The sequence below is a fragment of the Urocampus carinirostris genome, chromosome 1, assembly GCF_059441175.1.
Source record: "Urocampus carinirostris isolate Australia breed hairy pipefish chromosome 1, RoL_Ucar_1.0, whole genome shotgun sequence".
NCBI classification, from domain to species: Eukaryota; Metazoa; Chordata; class Actinopteri; order Syngnathiformes; family Syngnathidae; genus Urocampus; species Urocampus carinirostris.
The window spans coordinates 51,367,612-51,393,406 of record NC_142349.1 but is presented as its reverse complement, the minus strand read 5'-3'; the positions used below and the strand labels follow the sequence as shown (position 1 = coordinate 51,393,406).

Sequence of the window (25,795 nt, the reverse complement as noted above, 5' to 3'; positions counted from 1 at the left end):
TACAAAGGTCGTACAGAAGTACAGCACAGCAAAACACGAGGAACTTTGAGATGTGCAGTGTAAGAAATTGATGTTCTTGTCTCAACTGCCTCATGTGGGCGAAAAGTGAAACTGCACATGCATTTTTCAACATACACACTGTGCACATAAAATCTGCAAACACAACAACAACTTATTATTACTGGAATTCACCCATTCAATACATTTATTTAATTTATGAACTCAGTTTAGTAATACTTTTTTACTGAGTGTTAAGCATGGTGCTTAATTTGCTCAAAGAATTTCATGAATAAAAATACGATCACATTTTCATGCCAAATCAGTAATCTTTTATTATAATAGTCTTTTTAATCTATGCTGATTAATTACAGTATTTTCCAATAAGGCACACTGGATTATAAGGAGCACCCCTCCCCAAAATAGTCTTTTTTTTTTTTTTTTTTTATATATAGTTTTTAGACATACGGTGCACCGGACTATACGGCGCATGAAATTGAGACTACAGTAAGATCTACTTTGTTTGTTCATGTATACCCGTTGACACTTACCACATATAATAGTGCAATCCTTTATTAGAGGGCACAGACACTTTACCACTATATCTCAAGTGGTACATATGACCAGTTTTGGGCATGCTACTTTAAGTCATGTTTATTTGAATAGCCCTTAATCACAAGGAGTCTCGAAGAGCTGCACAGACCTCAGACTATTGCAAACTACAGACTACTACCAAAACATTTTTAAATACTATAAGAATAATATGGTAAAACTGCAAAAGTACGACAGTAATATTACAAAATACCACAGTGAAACTACAAAAATACTTCAGTAATACAACAATACAAAATTACAGCTATGGGAATACGACAAAAATACTACAGTAAAACTATAATATTACCACTATGGAAATGCTACAAAAATACTACAGTAATAGAGTACTTAAAAATACTACAAAAGTACTAATTTAAAACTACAAATGAACTTATTTATATAATATATATGTTATGGTAAATGGACTACAATTATATAGCGCTTCCAATTCACCTAAGACCATTTCAATTTACAGCAAACTCATCATGTACTTGGTTGCTGTGTCTATTACAGATCAATACATTATCTTCGAAATATGAGGACAACACATCAGGTTGCAATAACAGTGGAAAACAACTGATGAAGCACCCAATTTAAATTGTTCTATTTGTTATTTAGGGATCAAAATCACATGCTTTTCAAAACCATTGGTTACACAGAGCTGTGACCTACTTTACCAAGAGTCAGAGAATCTGCAGTTCATGAGGCCGCATTTATATTTTGTGACCAGAACACTATCAGTAAGGGCTTTCTGAACGTGATTGACACGCAAGGTCGGACATTACAGTTGTGTTGTCCTTGCATGACAATGGCACGCTGCCCAGTCCTCTTCACAGGAAAGGTTCACTGCAGACAGGGGTGTTAAGCTTCATCTTCGCACATCAAACCAACTTTTTTGCATTGGCAAGGACCAGGGTTCAAAGAAAGCACTGCGTGTATTGTGTTACAGTAATGCCCTGCTGTAATTTCTGCGGTTTTGCGACTTAGTGCATTTTCATCATGCATTGTGTTCTGCATTCTTATTGGCTAAAAAGTTGCCCGGCCACTTATTTACCTGTGTCTGCCTGTGTGTCAATTATGTTGGTGTCTAAGCTGTAAACATATATAAAACAGCATAATGACCCTACATAATGTTCATGCAAATGTTTTCAATTCAAGTTTCTCCATAAGCCGTAATGTCAACAAAACACTGAAAAAAAGCACCAAAGGATAAAGGAAGATGCTTTCTATCACTAACAAAGTTGGACTTGTTAAGTTTGTGAAATTTGTGTTCTTTTCTTCCAGTTTTAGTGTGAGTGAAGACAATTGTAGTGCACGCGGAGCTGAAAAACACTGTGAATGTAGATTGTTTGGTTTAGTATATAGGGCACAGTTTTAACCATAGTTGCAGTCAAGGTGTCATTGGCTGTACATCGCTAAGGAATTCGCTATATGTATTTATGTTCACTGTTGAAGAACTTTATGATGAAAACCGATAGAGCAAACTGTAAACACCCCAAAATGCCAGCAAAGCACCCAACATAAAATGTACTCAACATAAAATTACTCGAACATGGATTAAACGTATCATGTAAAAGTATCCTCTGCAAATCCTAGAATACTTAAAGGCTGCCAGGATGCCAGTGTTGTGAAACCCTCTGTTTGATTGCAGATAAACATTACTGCCTTCTGTCTTCATCAAAAGGAGTACAACTCGCATTTTGGATTACAGGCTTGTCCACTGCACAGGAATTACTTACCATGGGAAAAACTGGTGGTTATATTCTTCTGTCCACATGATGACGACAAAATCATCTGAAGTATAGTGGATGGTTTTGAAACAATCAGAATTAATCTTTAATGAATTTTAATACAGCCTTCCTAAAAAACTGGCAACAATATACAGTGGAGCCTCGGTTCTCGACCATAATCTGTTCCAGAACCCTGTTCGAAAACCGATTTGTTCGATCACTGAAATCATTTTTCCCATTAAAAATAATGTAAATCGTTTTAATCCGTTCCAACACCCTGAATGTTTACCTTGGATGTTTAACGTAAACTTAAAGCTAACCCAGGCTAATCGTACGTTCGCGTTATCGTAATCTTCCGTACGAAAGATTTCTCTTACATGAACGTGTAAAAAAAAAAAAAAAAACAGGTCGTTTACAAGTCATTTAGCACCCGGGTCTCCACAACAAGTGGTGAGCGGTTCATTGGAAAGGGGGCTCTGTTACAACACCCTCAATGTTGGGCTCTGTTCCAACACCCTGAATGTTTACTGAATGTTTAACATAAACTTAAAGCTAACCCAGGCTAATCGTACATTCGCGTTATCGTAATCTTCCGTACGAAAGATTACGCTAACATCAATGTGTAAAAATAAAAAAATCAGGTCGTTTACAAGTCATTTAGCACCCGGGTCTCCGCAACAAGTGGTGAGCGGTTCATTGGAAAGGGGTCTCCGTTCCAACACCCTCAATGTTGGGCTCTGTTCCAACACCCTGAATTTTTACTGAATGTTTAACGTAAACTTAAAGCTAACCCAGGCTAATCGTACGTTCGCGTTATCGTAATCTTCCGTACGAAAGATTACACTAACATGAACGTGTAAAAATTAAAAAAAAGGATAAAGAAAATAATTATGAATAGGATTTCTTACCTTTGTGGTGGTCAGCAGGAGGCGCAGGCAAGATCAGCAATAGTTGTACGCACTACTTTTTTTTTTTCCCCCTTTAGCAACTTTGCTGCTTGCACTGACTTTTTTCGGAGGCATAATTAGGGGCTAAAGCACTTCGTACACCTATATTAAAAGTGAAAGCAAAACGAAGCACGTCCGCACGCGATAACAGTTTGTCACGAAAAGAGCGATTACCGGCGTTCGTACTCCGATTTTTTGACCGAACAGCGAAGCAAGAATTTCTCGAAATTTTTGGTCGGACTCCGATTTGTTCGAACTGAGAGAGAGGAGTTCGAAAACCGAGGTTCCACTGTAAGTATATTTCATCACACTAATAAAATAATTGCATGATTACCTATTTGGGCCAAACTGAGGTTTTTGCCTAAATCAGGTTCCCATAGAAATATTCCTTGCCCGCACAAGTGTCCAAGTCGGTTAACCAATCATAATGAACAAGGGATTACTGTACAAGCATTTTTTTCTTATACCTGGTAAAATACTTCTGTTCGTGAGATGTTAGGGTGGCAGTATCTCGGGGGGTAAAGTGCTCGTCTTGGGAGGTAGCAGGTTCAATTCCTAGCTTCTCTGTGTTGTATGTCAAGACAGTGGATCCCTAATGCCCCCGATAAGCAGGTAGTTGCCTTGCATGGCTGATATGTGATGTATGTAAGTGTGTAAATGGGTAAGTGTGAAGCACATTGTAAAGTCCTTTGGAAGGTCTTTAATGACTTGAAAAGCACTATATAAATGCAATCCATTTACATTTAACAAATACATCTTAAACATATTTCAGTAAATAATAGATTTAAGAATAAATTGACCTGAGATAGTGTGCAGTAAGTTAATCAAGACAAAAACAAAAGAAATTGATATTCCCCATTGTTTTTTTCTAAAAACCTGAGAGTTTTAGCCCCCATCATGCGTGAGCTTGCGTGTCCTTCAACCGAGTCTCAAGGGTTCAGTTCAGTTCTAGCTGTTCAGGGTCATACCAGCATCCTGGGACTGAATCGACCTCTATCACGGTCTGCCGGCAGAATGTTATTGTAGTATAAAACAAAGACACCGCTTTGATGACTCCATTTAAAAAAATCAAACAGTATGTTTTCAAAATGGTGGCCGGCTGGAATGTGCAGTAATGTACAGGAGACTGCACCAACTTATTAGAATCTTGGCTTAGGATAAGATGGCGGGGTGGGATGATAGCACTCTCTTGTCCACAAGTCATATTGTGATCAGAACATGTCAAGAGAAGGAAGTACAAGGCAACAACACAATGGTTGTCAATGTGGAAACGAGTGTCAGATAATGACCCAGTTTTGCTGGTGCAAAAAATGACCTGGGAATGGCTGATATCCCAATATTGTACTATGTGCGGGAAAGTGGTATGCAAAATTGATGAGTCTTCCACATTCTGTTTTGAGACTGCTTCAGTTGCACTTACTGATTGTTCTTGTTATTATTTTTTTTTATCTGAAGCTCTTTTACTGATAGGCTGAGTTGCACGAACCAAGACATCCAATTTGCATACATTAACGCAATGTAACAAATTGTACTTATTGGGGGGGGATCTTGAAGAGCAGTAAGTATCAAGTTCATTCTCTGCATGGGTCGAAAAATTGTTTTAGTGGCATAGTTGTGTCTTGTTCCCACCGATCAACAGGGCCACCTCAAGAATTTTTTCACTGGGGTGGCCAGATGGTGCCACATAAAATACTTTTTGTACTTTGGTGTATTGTGTAATATTTGATGTTACTAATGAGCAATGAGCATGGCCTATAACTCTCCCGTCAAATTTCAAAATTTATTTATTTTATTTATTTATATAGCCCTTAATCACAAAAATGACCTGGCATGTATATATTGGGCAGATACAAATAAAAGCAATTACAGAGACAATTATATCTTAATTGGATATTTCCCAACCCAATGTTAATCTGACACAAAAATAATTATGACTGAATGAACAAAATATAACAAGAATAGCTTTCTATCAGGGATTAACTGATTACCAGGCTATACCGTATGTGCAACATACTCATATCATCACTATCATTACTTATTGCCTGGCTGTGCATTTCGGATGAAATGCATAACTGATGCTACAATAATTTAACAATATAATGGCAAGTGGGGTGGCCAGCAGGGTGGCCACAAAATGTATAGGCGGGGCTGTGGCCACCCCTGGACACCCCTCGGTGGTGCCACTGCCCATCAAGTTCAAAACTTTTTTGTGAATAAATGTGCCGTGTTTAAAAATATCACTATGTCATCATGATTATATTATCTGGGTAAGTTTACCAGTGCAGGCCGAATGATAAAGCATAATACAAATAAATAAAGCTAAAAATTTGGAGCTGACATGAGAACAGAAAGTGTGGATCTCGATAGTAGTCAAATCCGAGGTACTCAAAGACTCCCACCCTTTGTCACTTTAAATAGGTTTGAGCAGAGAAAAGGTTTGTCACGTCACCTCATTCGAAAAACAGTTTGTTGTGAATAGATAATTAACAAAATACATGAAATACGAGACAATTTTCATGACAGATCAAATAAATGACAAAATGTATATATATATATAAATACATTTTGTTTATGTCAGATATTTAGACATTATGTAATTTATTTATGTGTTCATTTCTTTATAAGGCATACAGTATATTTGAAGGTATTTACTTATTCATACATTGATTCGTACATATGGCAGGATCATTCCTCCATCGTTGACATTTTATTTGTGCTACGCCCAAATAAAACACACAAACACACATTCCAGGAAGAGCTCAGTCTTTGTAGCACCTTCAGCATAAGGGGAGAGCAGATGCCAAGATAACCATAGCAGATTTATAGCAATGTCAATGTCCCTCTGGTTGGGCAGTAAAAATAAAATAAAATGGATATGGCTGGGCAGGATGGGAGCAAAGTGGAATAAAAAGCAAATAAGACGAGGGGGAAAAAGCCAAACAAGGCGTGAGGTAGGTCAGGTATAAGAATAGTTCAAGGTCCTCTCTCCTGGTACATGTCAAAGACCTAGCTTTTCCCCTTCAAATTAATCAAATAAAATGTTTTCTCTATCGCTGAAAGGATACGCATAGATGGCAATTTAAAAAACGAAATGCGAAATGGCTAAAGCTCATTAGTATGTAGTTGTTGGATCATGCGCAAGATACATTTTCCTTGCTAGAAAGTGTAATGTGGATTCTCTAAAATGACCAGAAGACAACAAAATCAAATGAGGAGAGGTGTTGATAAGATTAGTTTCGAATGAATTACATTAGGGCTGTTATTTTGTCATGAATAGATTCATTCACGCATTAGACTATGAGGGCAACTTTGCAGTATTCATAAAGCTGTCATGGGCAACCTGGGGTTGGAATTTTTTTCCCTTAAATTTCCACAGGGAAGGGGTAGCTATCCTGCTATTTGCAATACAATCATAGAACTATAGAACTTATATCCCAAATGGCTTAACTGAGAGTGTGCAGCTGGGACCACAAGTAGTTATATCAGTCAAATGGGTGTAGTGTACATACCGATGCAATCCGAGAATGAAATGACTGACTCAACACTTCATCAGACTATTTGCAATTAGATCAATACCAAGGCAGCAACTGACGACTATTTTGATAGCCGACCGTCACATACTATTGAAACGATTAGTCGAATAATCACATAATCCTTATTTTTTCTTAGATTAAGCATGGGGTTTATTTAATTATAAGGAAAATGACAATAAACAAAAGAAAAAATGGTACAATGAAAAATATACAGTTTGAATGAATGAATGAATGAATGAATAGCCTTTATCATCATTATACAAGTATAACGAAATTAGAGGGCTTCTTCTTCGCAAGTAAAGCAAAAATGTAAAATTGTGCAAAAGGATAGAAAAATGTTAAAATGCAATGTGATAATGGTATAAAATAAATATGTGCGTGTTTCGTACAAAACAGTCTCCGGATCTTAAACCAATTATGCACTGTGCTCTGTCAGTAGTGACACCTATGTCTATTTTTTTAGAGATACGCAAATATCTGATAGATTAAAATCAAGTAAATATCCCTGTAAACCAAGAACAGGCATGTCAGCAGCAGTAAAAGAGTAAACAAAACAATTTCTATGTTCATTTTGTAAAGTACATTCAGTGGCTAAGTCTGTAACAAATTTACTTTATGATTCTCAAAAGTTTGATTTCAAACAGTTTTATCCATTAAAGTTTGTCGTTTTTTTCCATGTTTTAACAACTGACTTTTGTTCTTTGGACTACACTCATTTAATTTCAAATATATTTCTCAGGCAGAGTCTGGCATAACACTCAAGCTCTCTTTTATGCACGCATAAAATGTGAAAAGCATGTCACCAAAACCGTATTGGCTTGAATTTTACATCATTCTTACAGAGGCGAGTCAGACTCCATTTCGTTTATCTGTCTAATGTGCTTTTTCAATGTATGTGTGTCACTGATCCACCGCCATGATATTTAAAGTGTGCTTTGCAAACTTTGCAAGTAGTCTTTTTTCTTTGTTCGTGTCCAGGCAAAAATGCTCAAGTTTTAAAGGTTTTGGTACACATAGTTTAGGATGACAGCTGCCATTTTTATATTTATGGTTTATTGGACACAAAGACGCTATTCCACATGAGTGAATCTTAGCCGGTATTATTATTCATGTAAAGATGCTTATGTTGGAATGTCATGTCTGGCGACAATGAGATTGTAGACTATTTCTTCAATTTTTGTTGACAACGTTGATCAAAACCATAATTGGATTTGAGTGTGCATTTACCCTCTTTCTTCTACACACCTTTCTTGAGTATAATTTTCAAGTTTAAGAGTAGGACAACAGTGTACTTACAAATTTAGCATGGATGCTATTCTGAGTCTTTGTTTTCGCATTATTTTCTCCTATATTGTATATTTTGTTGCTGTGCGATTGGCTGGCAAACAATCCTGGGTTTTCCATGCCCACTGACTGAAGTAAGCGGGGATTGGCTCCCGCACACCTCTGACTCTCGTGAAAATAAGCAGTTAAAAAAATAATGAAGGAATGAATGAATGTTTATTCACATTTACAATGTGAAGTAGGCCAACGCGATGTGCATTGAGTTAATCACATTTATTTACCTTAACAAAGATTCATATTTAAGATTCAAGAGAGGTTATAAATAGACAAAGCCACGTCCACTGATGCATATTGTTGTCAATGAAAACACAGGAGGGCACCTTTAGTGTCTCATATTAATTTTGTGTTTCCCTTCTCATGTTTCAAGTTCTAAATTCTTCAAGCGTGTTGGAAGTCTTTGCTTTCAACCTTTGTGTGGCAAACCAATTTCAAGTACAAAGTTATATGGAAATGAGCTAATTAGGATTGCACCAGCAACTTCCCTGACTCTTCGTGTTGTTGTAGTCTCATGACCACAATTCACACAGCACAGCTAAGCATGTGTTAAACACAGTGAATAGTATTTTATTTTTTTAAATACAAAGGGTCATTCAGTCTTTTCCAGCAATTAACTGCTTCAAAATGAGGTTGAATAAGGAACGGCCATGATTTACCGTTATGAATAGTGCTACCCTACTGTTCAGCATTTTTTAATTCATTTTTATGCTGACACTGTTTCAAAAATAAATCAATGCAGTGTCTGTAGACACATCTGTTGCTTGTGACCCCGCACTGGAAGCCTAATCGGTTTCTTTTTGTGGGTAATAATAATTGTGCCCACCCCCCATGCATTTGAAATGCCCCCCTTGAGACTGATGTGTGGCGACGGGTCTGTCTGTGCAGATTGAGCCAATTATCTGCTCGTATTTTCTTTAATTATGAGTAAATTGCTTTGAAAAAAGCAAGAGACCCGTTTACTATGACCTTCGTAATGAATGTTTTCGTGAATATCATTAAAAATGTGCATTTGTTTATTTGTTCCTGTTTGCTTCGTACTCTTTTTAAACACTCCTGAAGTTGGTCACTAAAAATTACAAACTTGCTCAACCAAACTCAATACAGAATTAAAAGCAACAAAATCAATCCCCCAAAAAGTTGTAAGGACTGTAATAAATACACTGAAAGAGCTTTTCCCAAAGATGTATACATACTTTGACATCAAATACCCAATAAACTGATTTAGGAGTAAGAATGGTACCAAAAAAAATATGTAAATGTAAAAATAAAGTGCAAGTGCAAATAATTCCACACTTTATTTGCACATTTACAGATATTCTTTGTCGGAACATTTTTCTGCACAAGTCTAAGCTATACTTTTCGTGGACAATATCTCTGTATTATTTGTAATTGCAACATCCTTTGCTGTCTGGTCATCCTGAAAGGGGGATGCCACATGTGCGGTCCCTTCTGAAGGTTTCTGCATTTTCCTCATGTTGAGGTTTTTGAGTTTTTCCTTGCCCTCATGTTGGTTCCAGATCAGGGGATGGTGTAATAATAGTCTGAAAAAAATAGTCTGTGTAATAACCTGTGAAGCCCTTTGAGACTCTTTGTGATTAAGGCCTATACAAATAAAAATGACTTGACTTGATTTGACTATTATCTGCCATTCTTACTTCAAAACCAAATCTCAATTAGGAAATAAAAAGGTTGGCTGTTTAGAGTCAAAGGTGTGTAGACATCTTTGAGCGGATACCCTGTATAGAGAATAATAAACATACCAATAATTTGAGCAAAATTTCCCATTCTGTTTGCATTTGCTTATCCTGGGTCGTGTTGTAGGAAAGTCCAGTAAGACTGGACCCAGAATTCAGATTTTTGGATTAATCTAAATGAGTTGTTAACCTGACTTGTAACAAATCAAAGAATCAATGACTTGTCTGAAAACGAAAACGAGAGGACATTGACATTTTTTAAATTTTGTCTCTGGTAATCTAAGAAATCCAGAACTTTACAATACAATTGTGCAAATAGACATCCCCCATATTACATTTGACATTAAAGGGACAGTATGTAATATTTAGTGCCTCCTAGTGGTATAGTTGGCAGTGTGTTGTCTGGTTTTTTGGACACATGCGTGGCCAAAAATACTTACAGTAGGGACGAATTTATTCGGTTGGGTGGGGGTCTAAATTTCGACTTTTCGGGCACTTTTTACACCGCCTATGATATACCGAGTGAACTTCAAAGAGATCCGGCATTCTTGTGGACAACTATTCCTCCTAATAAACGACGACAACGACGCCGTAAAGACAGAAAACAGAAGCGTGGTTGCCGTGCGGGTAGATGTGTGAAGCGTGCGAAGTCAAAGGAGCAAGAAGGACGCGAGGATGTGACTAATTCCACCATTCATTCCTCGCCGGACAACCGACGCTTTAAAATCAACGCTCACGAACGGCCCCAACGGCGACATTTTTTTGACGATCTCTACAAAGACTACAAAGACTTCAGCTAAGTCAAATGATTCAGCAAAGCTAAAATTTGGTCTTTTAAATATTAGATCGCTTGCTCCTAAAGCTTTACTTGTTGATAACATTATTCGTGATTATAAACTTAACTGTATCGGTCTTTGTGAAACTTGGTTACGCCCGGATGAGTATTTAGCGCTAAATCATGCTTCTCCCCCAGACTACGAGAGTAGCCACGTAGCACGCACGTTGAAAAAGGGTGGCGGTGTCGCGCTCATTTCTGAAAAAACGCTCAAATTTAATTCTCGTACCTCTAATAATTACAAGGCGTTTGAGGCTCTTGTGATGCGGTCCTCTCTATTGTCAATTTATGTAATAACTATCTATCGCGCACCTGGGCCATACACAACTTTCTTGGACGAATTTGCTGAACTTTTGTCTGAACTAGTAACCTATGCAGACAAAATTATAATTATGGGGGACTTTAACATTCATATGAACTCCCCACTCAGTTCACTTACTATTGCGTTTAGGTCTCTAATTGATGCATTTGGTTTTAATCAACTGGTTGATTTGCCAACCCATAAAGATGGAAACACGCTAGACTTGGTTCTGACTCGAGGAGTTTTAACCTCAAACATTATGGTGTTACCGTGTACTACTGTTATCTCGGATCATTATTTAGTTACATTCGAGGTGCTAGCTAAATGTAGTGTCAAAAAAGCTGAAGGATTTAGCGGACGCAATATAAGCGCTGGCACAGTTTCTGAGCTCTTTGAACTCCTTCCTGGAGCAGTTGTGTCCTTTCCTTCATACATTGGCTCGATTGACTCACTCATGAATGAGTTCAATACTACCCTGACTAGTGTCCTGGATTCAATAGCGCCCATAAAGCAAAAATTACGTCCTAAAAGACGCACGCCTTGGTTTACTGATGAAACTAGAACCCTTAAACAAGAATGCAGGAAATTGGAAAGAAAATGGCGCGCTACCGAGCTTGAGGTTTTCCATCAACCCTGGTGTGACAGCTTGTTAAAGTATAAAGCGGCCCTTGCCTCTGCAAAATCTGCCTACCTTTCGAAGGTGATTGCGTCTCAAAAGAACAATCCCAAAGTCCTTTTTGACACTGTAGCATCGCTTACAAGGCAACAGACTATTGCAGATAGTTCGACGCACTCTGCTCATGACTTAATGGTCTTCTTTACTAAGAAGATTCAATGCATACAGGAAGAAATTGCTAAAGACATTATTAATACCACACATATTAAAGGGCTGAAATCTGCAGATGCACGACAGGGTGGCAGTCCAGGGAAATTGTCCAGTTTTAGTGAACTGTCACTTGATGATCTCAAACAGGTGGTGAATGCGGCCAAACAGACAACTTGCCAGTTCGACCCGCTCCCAGGTTCACTTATTAAAAGTCTTTTTGGCGTCCTTGGACCTTCAGTTCTAAATATTATAAACATATCACTCTCCTCAGGTGTAGTTCCAGCAGCTTTTAAGTCCGCCGTTATTAAACCCACACTGAAACGACCCAACCTTGATCCAGAAATCTTAAGTAATTATAGACCTGTGTCAAACCTACCTTTCCTTTCTAAAGTACTTGAAAAAGTAGTGGCACAGCAGCTGAATGATTTCATATCCGAGAATAACCTTTTTGAATCTATGCAATCAGGATTCAGGGCTAACCACTCTACTGAGACAGCTCTGATCAAGGTAACAAATGATCTCCTACTGGCAATGGATTCTGGCGCTTCATCACTTTTGCTGCTGCTGTATCTTAGTGCTGCTTTTGACACAGTGCACCACAATTTCCTACTAGAACGGTTGGAAAAATGGATTGGTCTCTCAGGAACCGTCCTCTCGTGGTTCAGATCCTACCTCTCAGATAGGACGCACTGTGTTAAATATGGTGAAATGACATCTGAGCCCTTTAATGTTACCTGTGGTGTTCCGCAGGGTTCAGTGCTTGCCCCCCTCCTTTTCAGCATTTACATGCTTCCATTAGGTGATATTATTCGCAAGTACAATATCAGCTTCCACTGCTACGCAGACGACACTCAACTATATCTTCCGTTGGAGGAATCTCCCACACTAAACTGTGGAAATTTGGAGGCCTGCCTCATTGAGATAAAAGAGTGGATGCCACTCAATTTCTTGCGTCTTAACTCTGAAAAGACCTAAATGTTAGTCATTGATCCATCTAAATGCCGTGACTTATTCTCAAAAACTGCTGTGAACATTGACAAATGTCACATCACACAGAGTGACTCAGTTAAAAATTTAGGTGTCATATTTGACCCTGATCTATCCTTTGAAATGCATGTAAAGAAAATTACTAGAACCGCTTTCTTCCATCTTCGTAACATTGCTAAAATCCGTTCAATACTGTGTCAGTCTGATGCGGAAATTATAATTCATGCGTTTGTTACCTCCCGTCTCGATTACTGTAATGCACTACTCTCTGGTCTCCCGAAGTCTAGAATCAAGTCTCTTCAGCTGGTACAAAATGCCGCAGCGAGGCTTTTAACTAGGACAAAAAAGTACGATCACATAACACCGATTTTGGCTAACCTGCATTGGCTCCCAGTTAGCCTTAGATGTGATTTCAAGGTTCTCTTAGTCTTATACAAAATCATACATGGACTTGCTCCCTCTTATCTTTCAGATCTGATTTGCCCCTATGTCCCGGTCCGAAGGCTACGATCTGAGAGTGCCGGTCTTCTGGTGATCCCAAGAGCAAAGAAGTGTTCTGCTGGTTCGAGAGCACGGAAACTCCAGGCGTAAAAACCGCACCATGCTTTCCTCATATGTACTTGGCCATTGTTGACAGCTTTGCAGCACGCCAGCAAGATTTCCTCTCGAACAACTTCTAGCATTCACTCAAGTGATGAGAGTCAGTTACATCTTTTTAATAATTTGGTTGTCATCTTTTTCACAGACTGATATACATTCAGACTTATTTATAGATTATTTGATTGAGGGCGTAATGACGCATTGGAAGACAATACTGTAGTGCCATTGTCAAGACCACACACTACTGGTGCTAATGTTGATGGCTACGTTCACATTCGTACATGGAACTTAACTACGCTAAAGAAAATAAACCACTACATATTTTTGTGTTGACTTTTGAAACACCAATCCAAAGAGGTCTCGAAAGAGTCAGAGCAAGACAAATTGGCATTACACGAAGTGGCATAATCTTTTCTTTAAAACACAGACACAAAGTCCTCTTACTGGTCAAGTAAATAGCTGGCGAAGGCAGCGTCACTTTTCATCTGTAGTTTTCCCCTGAAATATCTCCATCTTGGAAATGCAGCGCCAAAATAAATCCTTGTAGTGTTTCACTGTTATTGATAGGGACACTTTCGTTTGGGAGCGGTGGGGATATGTGTGGTCGTCCATTTGAGATTTTTTCTTTAGACTTTCAGATTGAGATTCCAAATCTGATACCAAGCGACTTCCTACACACCAAAATATTTATTCATTGTAGTTTTAACTTGGGCGGACCGGAGGAACGTCTACGTTGTCTTTGTCGGCCAAACATATTGCGTAAAATGTTAAGTATGTCAGAGTCGCGCACGAATAATGAGCTTCATGGAAAATTCAAGACACAGCATTTTTTGTTGCGCTGGGCACCCGTAGCATTGGGACCTCAAACTGACATGCCATCGACTTCCGCATGGGATGCCAATTATTAGAAGAAACTCAAATTTCCTGACCTATTATTTTTTATGAAAATTAACATTGGTATTATTGTTGATGTATTTATGCTTGGTATTCAAAACAATGTTTATCTTTTTACTGAAAGAACATTTTTCTTCGACCACTAGGAGGGACTAAATATAAAATACTGTCCCTTCAAATAAAGGAGGTTTATTCATATCGCCCACCAAAATCACCTAAGTACTGTGCTTATTTTCTCCTCCAAATGCCTGCTGCGTCTCGTGTGCAGTATTTACAAGTTGTGCCTGTACTTTTCTGTCCAGAAGCATGTACTTACACTATAAATGTATTAAATACAACTTTGGCAAGGGGCTAAAAAGGAAAAAAAAAATACCCCATACAAAGATACTTGTGCTGTTAATATAATAAAGAATGCATTGTGAGACTATTTTCAGTATATGTAAGCATAGGTTGCCTCTTTGGCACTGTGCCTAAGAAGGTTAACACAAATCAGATCTAGTCGTGTTTGTACTCTTTGACCTAGTTTTACAGAAGATAAAATCATGGCCACAGTCATGAACTTGGTTGCACTTATGAGACTTAGACCAAAACATCATGGTCTTTAATTCTACCATTGCAACACCTACAGTAGATTTTTAATATGGACTCTGCTATTTGCTCGACTTAGACCTAGTTGTTATTGATGTTTATTTGTCATTCGTGCCAGCAGGTCACTGTGCAGTAATCATTCTGTTCACTCGTTATCTTTTGAAAATATTCTCCAAGTGCACCAATAGCTGTGCATCTATTCTTTACTGGTTAGTTGATTGGATCCCTTAACCACTAGGGCTATTTCCTGTGGTGTGTCTTAGGCAAGTACAGCCTGGTTGCGCCCATATGGTTTCACCTGGTCTTGAACCGGGGGACTTTTCACGTGTTAGGCGAATGTGTAACCACTGAACTACGGAAACACAATCTTAACTGGACTATTTTGTAAATACTCATTAGTGTGTGTGTGTGTGTTTTTGTATGTGATTTATAGACTAAAACCGCTTAACCGATTTTTGTGAAAATATACACGGTTGTACATTAAGCCTTCCAATAGATGGTAACAAAATCGATAAAAAAATTGCTTTTATGTGGTCTGCTTTCATGGGAGTCTCTAACGCCCTTTGTCGGCCAAAGTGGGTACTTGCAGCTCCTGATCACCGACCTCTCCAAGCAGCAGAATCCAATTCAATCCATTTTTTAATCATTTTGCTTGTACTGTATAGTTGACAACAATCAGTACAGGAGTGTTATTTAGTATAAAGCAAATGAAAAGTGGTTTCCTTGAGGACTCAATTTAAATTTCAAAGAATTATGGCAATGAGCGCTTCTCTGAGAATATACTACAGAGTCAAATGTGACCGGTAGGATAACAGCCATAAGTAATTTGTCTTCCTTTAAGCACCTCCTTTTAGCCTATTGTAGTATAGCTGCTGCCCCTTCTCTCTTTAGGACTGCCCAACTAAACTGATCAGTTGTGTGTCAATGCTTATCTAGTGTTTTATTTTATTTTTTTCACCCATTACGTACAAAGTTGATGAAAGTAATTTAGTTCTTAAGAATGTGTCATTGACAAAGTTTTTTTTGTTCACAATACTTTGTTCCCTTTGGTTCTAATCTATAGCTCCCAGACCACATGCGGCCCGCCAGGCTTTTTGATCTAACTGCAAAGTGAAAATGTTATTATATGTACTTCCTTAATCGTTTCCAATAATTCACAAAATGTTGTCCTTTGGTCTTGCACTTTCACAGATTTTTTTGCGTATGTATGCCACTCATATTCTGCAGTTACCAAAACCTCTGAACTGGGTATGGCAATCTACAATGTGAATATCATCCATAAAATGGATGCCCAAAACAAATCAACTGTTCATTTGTATGTGGCTTAGTGGAAGCAATATTTAGAGTTTCTCCGAAATAACCGTGCCCCCTACTTTATAGTTGGAGGTCATCCCAGACAGAGGAAAGCAATTTACTCTTCAGTAAGTTTGTGACCATGGGTGAAGGTGGAAGCCAACACCAGATCTTTAAATCTGGTTCTGCATGTCAGTTTTTTTTACTTTCAAGCCACCAAGATACCTTGAACAAACCCTTATGGCTCCCTGCATAATTCAAAAACATGGTACCAAAAGTAATGCAGTATGAAAGAAATGATGATCTTATCTCCATGTACTAATAAACCTTTGATTATAGCAGTCTGATATATCTACAGGAGACCATTATTTTCCTGTTGTATGAATAGTAGCATTTATATATTCTTTTACCCTTTATCACTGTTTAAGGTTCAGTTCACTGATCCCTTAGGGAGATCTTTGGGGCACAATTGAGGACAAACTTTAGACAGCTTCTTCCACTGCTGATTGTTCCTGGCATAATTGTGGTTTGTGGCAAAGTCGGCACCAGTCTCTTCTGTGTTGGTGTTGGCCCAGTTCTCTTTCTGTCTTCCTCTCCTTGACCTTTAGACTGTGCCCTGGAGAATGAGCTTGGCCAGTCCTGATGATCTTGTGATGTGACTGTCCACAACAGTTCTTCGTGGAGTCAAATGTGCCCTCTGATATTGTTGCTTATCGTTTTGTCTGTCAAATGGGCGAAGTATCTGATGCCTTGAAGCCTACTGTAGCATTGCATATCCTTGGCCTCTTGTGGTTTGGGCTATCGTGGCCATAATTTCTGATATGACAAATCCAAGGTATTTAAATTTGTTAACGGGTTCAAGCTCTTGGTGGTTGATTGTGAGCTTTGTGGTGATAACTTGGGGTTGTTCTTCATTGCTTTTGTTTTTTTCTGCTCTGATTTTACCTGTGCTAAGAAATATTTGCATAGTCTTTTATTTTCCACACATTTTCACAAGCATCAATTTTGTTTACATTTGTATGCTGTTACTGCAAAAAAAATTATCAACAGAACACAGGCCATGTGCAGCGAATGTCACAGCTTGATTTCTAGATCATCATTATTAGTCACAAGAACATCATTGTCCATCCATCCATCTGTCCGTCCATCAATCCATCTTCATATGTCTTATCTGAGGTTAAGTGGTGAGGGCAGCAGCCTTAGCAGGGGACGCTTCAATACAAAAGCTTAAAAGGACAGTTTGTGGCAACCAATTCAGGGTGTCCCCTGCTCACTGCCGAAGACTTCTGGGATAAGATCCCTTGTGAGTATAAGCGGTACAGGAAATTGATGAATGGATCTCATCTAGATGGAGCTAATATCATTGTTGGCCATCTTGCTGCTACAGGTGCCCCCTGAAGGCTTGTTTGTGTGGTCCCTTCTCAAGCTTTCTTCATTTTCCTCATGTTGAGGTTTTTCAGTTTTTCATTGCCCTCATGTTGGTTTTAGATCAGGGGATGATGTTATAATAGTCTGTGGTTTGCAATAATCTGTGGTCTGTTCAGCCCTTTGAGACTCCTTGTGATTAAAGGCTATACAAATAAACAAGACTTCTTGTTTTCTCTTTTTCCCCTTTTTTTCTTTTTCTTTTCTTCTTTAACTCTTTTTCATTTATTTTCTCTTTTATTTTTGTTCTGTTTTTCCCTTTTCCCTTGTATTTTCTTTATTTATATGTTTTAAGTAAACAAATTGAGAAGAAAAATGTTGAGGTTTGGTCACTTTGAGTCTCCATCGTTGATGTTATGCTTTTAAGCACTCTTTATTGGTTGCAATACACAATACAGCGACATCTAGGGGGTCAACTGTTACACACTGTCCCTCCAAAGTGAATGCTACCCACGTAACTTTTTGATTAATTTATTACTGATTGATTTTTCCATTTTCTTATGAAGATGTCATTTTTTTTTTTTTTTCATAACTTATTTTGTGTAGAAAATTTTATAAAATATATTTGAGAACGGTGAGACATTTATATCAGAACATGTCTTGTGGAAAACTTAATTGCCCCAACCTCACTCAGACATTGACCCCCCCAAGTCAATTAAGTTTGAGACCTCTGCTCTACAGGGGGGCACCCTAACTAAATGCCCAAGCCACTTTAACTGACTAATCTCAAAGTGCCGGAACAGCAGCTCTACTCAGAGTCCCAAGCAGTTGACCGAGCTTCTCAATTTATTCCTAATGCCGAACGCACACTACGTCCGGAACGGATGCAATCTGTGGCGGTTTTGCTGTGGTATGTGCAAGCTTTCTCTTCTGGATACCACATGCAGACTTTTATCAGGCTAAAGATATTTCATGAGGCAGGCAGGAACTCAGACATCAAATGGAAAGAGATATCAATTATACAGAACTGCGTCTGACAAAAAATAATATTGGAAGATTTGACTTTTGTAATGCAATTAAAAAAACAAAAATGTCATACATTCTGGATTTATTACAAATAAAAAGATATTAAGATTTTAATATTAAGATATTACAGATATTGATATGCCCATTTTGCACATCTGGTTAGCTACTCCTCTTGCACTATCGGCACTATGGTATGGTAAAATACTATACGTAGCCATAATACAATACAACTTTTACTTATATCTGTACATTCGAGGAAACTGTGCGGGTCAGATGTATCGACATTTCGTTCTGTATACACGTGTACTAGAATGACAATAAAGTAGATCTGAATCTGAATCTGAATATTACAGGTCTATTATTATTTCAATACTGCTGATTATGACTTACAAAAAATTATTATTATTATTATTAAAAAGCATACTTTTTAATGATATTCTAATATTTTGAGATGGGATATTGAGCACTGTCATAATCGGCAATATTTCATTTTTTCACATTATTGAAAATAAGTCAAGTCGAGTCACATTTATTTGTATAGCCCTTAATCACAAAAAGGTCTCAAAGGTCTGCACAGGATTACAATTGCAGCATCGCCTGATCTTAAACCAACATGCGGGCAAGAAAAAACTCAAAACCTCAGCGTGAGGAAAAAGGAAACCTTGAGAAGGGGCCTCACTTCCAGGATGACCAGGGTGGAATACATTTAGCATTGAGTTACAGTACACAAACATAGTAAACATCATTAAAAGAGAACACTGGGTAACATGTTGAAATGAGAAGAGATTGAGATAGTTCCGTTTGTCAAAACTTGGCCGTTTGTGAAACAAGTTGACTACAAGGCTTTACATCGGTTGGACATTTAAGACTGAAACGAATTCCAATAGACTTGTAAAGAGTACACATTTTTGAACACAAGTTTACTTTTAGCAGACAAGTTAAATACGCTGAAATAATATCCACAAAGTATCCATGAACAAGTAGAACGCTATTGTTTCCAAGTTGCGTGAACCCCCTGCTTTTTTTAAGGATTTAAATGTACTGTAACTGTAAATCTCACTCTAATATTTCTACTCGTACTTCCCCTGTTTTAATATGATGTTTGACACATTATACATCAATTAATTTAGTCGTTGAGTCTTAATTCTCAGATATTTGGATATGTTCATTCAATGAGACATTTGAAACTTTACTTTTTTGTTCTCTGTTACTCAAGTATTTACTTTTTACTCTCAAATCCTTTGAGGATCAAAACACTTACTTTAAAAAGTAATCATTAGATGTGTTCTGGACTACATTTTTATACCATAATGAATACATTAAACAAGAACTTAAACAACATTTAAACAACATTAAGGAATTGATTGGTGCCAACTTTGCTAAGAACAGGCCAGCGACCGTCAACAGTGGAGAAGCCTGTACAGAGTTGCGTCCTCATTGGCGCCCCAACGTCCCATCGGTTAAACGATCCGTGAACTGTGAATTAATACATAGTATTGTACCATAATCTTCAGTACTCATCGATAATGAGAACACATACCTATGCCATTATTTCACAACACTATTTTGTTGTTTTTCATTTTACAGCAGAGAGAGCCTGAAAGTTATTTTGTTGGCCTCTGTTAAATTTCTATTAGCATTTTCTAGCAAGGAGGAAACTATCCTTTGTACACAGAACTTATACACTGAGCTTTGATTCCAGAAGGCAAATATATATTTTGGTTTGCCCTGTGCAAGCCTAAGTTTCAAGTTTATATTCAAGTTGATGTCATCTTAACACACCATAAGCTGTGCAATTTTGTTTGTTTTTCAGTTTCTTAGGGAAACTGTATGAAAACTTGCATACCTCCTTTAACTGTCTTTGTTTTCAAAGCCTAAGAACTTGAAGCAAAGAGACATTTGTCTACTGCTGTTAGCTGCATTCACTTTAAATATGTTGAAATCTTAAAACTTAAAGCAAAGAAACGTTGATCTGCTCTGCAGCTATATTCAATTTAGTAATGTTTGTTGAAATTAAGAGTATTTTTTTCTCTCATCTGTGCACCGAATTTTTGCACTTATTAAATCACGGCTCACGGATCCCAATGAGGATGCAACTCTGGACAGCCTTCTCCACCGTTGACGGTCCCTGGCCTGTTCTTGGGTCGTGGCAAAGTTGGCACCAGTCCATTACTTTATATAATATTTACAATATATTAATCAATCGTGGTTATTTGTGTGACAATTAATTGTAACCAGAAATGTTTTAATTGTGAGAGCCTTACCTGTCGCAATAAAAATATTTCTTCAACCATACAAAGAAAATCTTTGTATGGTTGAAGAAATATAGATAGATAGACAGACAATAACAATTTTTCGTTAATCTTCCAGCGAGTAACCTCCTCTTTAAATAATCCTGCAGATATCACACATTTAAAATCAAACGAACATGCTGCTGGATCAAAAAAATCTTTAAATTATCTCTTAAATACATCGAATATGGCAGAAAAATGTTTCTGACCTCTGAGAAAGCTTTGGATAAAAGGCCTTTGTTGAAATTTCACTTTGGAGTCTGATTCGTACTTTGAATAACACTCATACATGTCACTTAAAGCTTAAGTCTCATTAATGGCCTTGGATCTCTAAGTTTTCTTCAACAAAAAGGAATAATAATGCTGCTTTTTGTGTTATTCATCAAACCATTTGCTGACCGCAGTACGTCAGAGTGCAATCTTTAAAAGGCATTTGCTCCATCACTGCCCTACATTCATTATATCTATGCTGCTTCTTAGACTAAGAATGTAACAATAACAGCAATATTGTGATTTTGAAAATTGAAAGTGCCACAATTTATTTTCCTCTTCTGACCATATTAACAGCTGCACATCTGTTAAAAAGGCCATTTCTGTTATGGAGATATAGAATGCTGTAATCGCTCATTTAATAGTGAATTTTTAAGGGATGTAGATTTCCATAAATAATTTTGACCAGCAAGCAGTTTTTTATCATATCCATTTAAAAAATAAATTTAACCTGCTTCCGCCAAATACAGTATTTTGCGTGTTTTTAAACACTTTGTTTGTTTTAACTTTGTTTTATTTGGTATCTATTACTTGTTTTATTCTTGTTTTATTCTTGTTATTCTGTGTATAGCGACCTTGGGTGTTCTGAAAGGCGCTTTGAAGTAAAAAGTATTCAGGGATCAGAATGGAGATTTTCATTTTCAGCTGAAATAGCCAGGGTCCAGGGCGGAGCCCGGTGGGGGGCTCAGGGGGGCGAAGCCCCCCTGAAGTCAACAGCATTTATCTTATTTGCTATGTGAAAATTGCACTAGAATGAATTAAATCCAACAAAACAGAAACCATGTATTATATATATATATATATATATATATATATATATATATATATATATATATATATATAAATTTAAAAAATAATAATATATTGACATTAAAAGCATTCGTAATATTGAACATGATCATGATGATACAAAATAATCTATTTTAATCATGTTTATAACAAATTTTAAATTTTGTTTATCCTGTTCTAAATATTGTATAAACACAAAAGATAAAATCATTTCATAAATAAATAGATTTATAAATACCTCAGATTGGGATTTTCTGTCACACAGGGGAACCAGTGGTTGACTGCTGCTAGTATTTGAAGTGGAAGGATTTGAAACGGCCAATAATGTTGAACCGGTGGCTGCCGATTTTAAATGCGGATCCGAGTGCATAATTTGATCGCCGGCAAGCTATTTTTGCTTTGTGCTTGTTCATTTTAGCATGATCGATCCGTGCCACACAACCTCGCGTACCATAATTGATCAGATCGACACAGTATAGACACTTTGCTTTCCCTGGAACATCACACTTTGCGACGAACTGGCTCAAAGTTTCTGTAACTTCCTCGATCTTTGCGCCGATTTTAACGTTTACTGTGACAGTCTTCTCCAGCCTCGACCACTTAAATTTATTCTTGATTCCTTTATCAATCTCGGAGACAAAAGCCTCGTCTTCTTTTCTTAGTATTTTCATATTTACTTTTTCAAACACTCATTTCACCGTTTGAAAAGACCGGAAGGAGCGCCATGTTTGAGAAAGCCAATGCTCTGAACAAAAGCTCCGCTGATTGGTTATCAGCGAACCTATCGACCAATGGTCTAAATGCTAACTTGGGGTGATGAAACAGTCACGTATCATACCTCACCCCCCCCCCAAAATATTTTCTCATCGAATTTAGACGATTTACGGGAATGACCTTTGGGGTTCAAAAACAGCGGAAATCCGCGGAAAATTCTGATCCCTGAGTATTAGTATTAATAATAATAATGATAACAATAATAACAAGTTGGATGGGCCCCAACTTATCTTTTAGAATTACAATTAGAATTGTCTTTTCTGTTTTTGACATAAATTTTGTGAAACAGTGCATGCAACAGGATTAGACACTTAAAGGACTATCCAGTTAAAGGACAATCAAGAAGAATAGTCCCCAAAAAATAATAATTAACGTAGAGCTTAGCTTTTAGTTATAGTAAAAACAATATTAATAATTAATAATCCAATGAACATTTAGCTGTAGCAATATATACAAAAACAAAATAATCCAAAATGTATATACAAATATATGTATATAAATATATATATATATATATATATATATATATATATATATATATATATATATATATATATGTTTATAAATATCCGTGGCCTTGGGGGTATGGCGCCCGCCCCGAGGCTGGGAGGTTGCTGTTCAAGCCTCGGCCGAGTCATACCTAAGACTTAAACATTGGTACCCGTTGCCTCCCTGCTTGGCGTTCAGCATTAGGGGTTGGAATTGGGGGGTTTGGTCACCTAATGACTCCCAACACCTCAGTTGAGTTGAGCGAGGGGGCTGGGAATATATATATACTCACACACACACACACAAAAATCTCATCTCCCAAAAGAAATTGTAGAAAAAGAATTCGTTAAACAAAATTACTAGCTGGTGAACCAATTAGAAAGTTGCTCACCTTGTATCCCTTTGATTTCTATCTACCAGGTTTAAGGATTCATTCTGCTCAGCACAAACAATAACATAGAAAATACATTAAAATAAATATATACATTGTAGGCGCTACAGGTCCCACAAAAAGAACAAATAAGCTCAGAGACAGCTTCTTTCCCCAACCAACCTAAACGAGTGCACTAAACTGTAAAAACATATCTTGCAACTTATGCCTGTTATTTTTTCTTGTTGTTTCTCAATGTTATTGTAAGAAATTGTGAAAATATATAACTTGTGACTTATTATGGGGGTTTGTGGCTACTAAATGTAATTGCACTTCTTTCCATTGCAGTATTCCTTTTCATTTACTGTACAAGCATTGCACTGTTGAAACCAGTCTGCAATAACTAAATTATAAACATTTTTTCTGCCTTTTGTCCTGGTTGTCTTTTATATTTTTTGTCTTTGAAGTCTTAATTACATGTTTAACCTGCAGTGACATGTCTAATCTTGTTGCATAATGTTTTACAACGTTATCAATGATAATAGAGACGATTCAAAATTGAAGTTATTGGCTCGATCAGACTGTCGCCACTAGATGGCAGAACACTCAAACAGCACACGTCTTTGCCAAAACATGCCGTTTTTTTAGTTTTCGCCTACATAATTTAAAACAAAAACACATTATACAGTAGTAATTTTATTATTCGTGCTATCATCAAGAAAACTTGAAATTATTTGTTTCAGGTATCATGTAAGTAAAGAAGTACTTTCACCATTGGAGAAATGTATGCAATGTTTTAAATAGTGTCGCATCCTGTGATGTCCACAAACTTTACTGTAAACTTAAATGAAATCTGGGACATGCATTTTCACTTATTTTGATTGCACAGTTATTGCTGCTAGGAAAGTGTCCAAGTTATTGCCATGGCAACGCTGGATTGCCTATTTTGGGAGCCTGTTCACATCTCATTTTGTTCTTTACCAGTGCTTGTATTTCTATTCCTATGCCTATGATGCTTTTTTATCCTCAGCATTGTAACTTTTCTAATAGTGCCAGAAAAGGGGACTTTGCAAAAGACTATATTTTAGTTTTCTTGTAGAAAATGTTATTCTAATAATCATTCTGAACACATTGACACTTTTGCAATATGTCTGCATTCTCTGCACTGTGTGATTGTGCTCTTGTAATATCATAGTCACATTTTTCTGTATATTTTATTGCAGCTTTTATTGGCCTCAGCTGTTGTTGTGACAACCACGCTTCACCCTGCCAATGGCGGCAAGCATTTCCACACGGCTGCCTTTCAAAGGTTCTGCCGACAAATCCTGAGCAGGCTGGCAAGGTCCTGGTCAAGCCCACTGTCCTATCATTGGCTGCAAGACGGGGCCTAGGCTGAATGGAGTCAGAGTCCAAAAAGCAGAAGAACGACTCGACGGTGAAAGATGAGAAAGGGTGAGACAGATTTTTGTGTGTCTAATATACACTCAGTGGCCTCAGAGTATTAGGTTATGACAATGACAATGGTCCGCATTTATATAGAGCTTTTCAAGTCAATGAAGACCTCCCAAAGCGCTTTATAATGTGCGTTTCACTTACCTATTCACAAACACACTCACGCACTGATAGCGTCAACAGCAACTTGCTTATCGGGGCATTGCGGTAAACCAAAGTTGTAAAGAAATATCTAAGAACAAGATCTCACAGATTTTTTTTGGGTGTGTTTTTTTTTTCCACTCTAACAATAAATCTAAAACACAAGTGAAATGATACATAAATTGGTCCATAAAAGACTAATGTTTATATTTGTACATACTAGGGCTGCGCAATTATTCAAAATCAAATCGATATTCCGACAAGACCTAGTGTGATTGTGTAATCGCAAGACACTGCGGTTTGAGCCTTGTGAGAGCAAACAGCTACACCACAACAAAGTTCCCAAGAAGACTGCGGCATTAACTTAGGAGGTAGAGCGCCCGTCTTGGGATCAAGAGGTCGCAGGTTCAATACCCTGCTCCTTGGGCAAGCCACTGAATTCCTAATGCCCCCGATAGCAGGTAATTGCTTTGCATGGCTGACGCTGCTATCGGTTAGTTAGTGTGTAAAAGGGAAAAGTGTAAAGCTCATTGTAAAGCGCTCTGGGAGGTCTTCATTGACTTAAAAAGTGCTACATAAATGCAGAACATTTAAGAGTGGGTTAAAGCATGTCAATATCATTAAGTACGGAGATCCTTTTCGTGGTTAACGAGGACAAAAATCAAGAA

At 37.5% G+C, this 25,795-nt stretch overlaps 1 protein-coding gene across 4 annotated transcripts in view; it reads left to right on the top strand.

Annotated features, from left to right (window-relative positions):
- Positions 1-25,795, top strand: part of LOC148375091 (thyroid hormone receptor alpha) — a 131,531-nt gene that overhangs the window by 53,150 nt on the left and 52,586 nt on the right. For all 4 annotated transcript variants that reach the window (XR_015851401.1, XM_088344545.1, XM_088344524.1 and 1 more), the window contains exon 4: positions 24,758-24,986. Coding sequence is in view for 3 of the 4 variants with exons in the window: in XM_088344545.1 (XP_088200671.1) it covers positions 24,931-24,986 (56 nt within the window). In the remaining variant the exon portion in view is untranslated. The remainder of the gene's footprint in view (positions 1-24,757; positions 24,987-25,795) is intronic.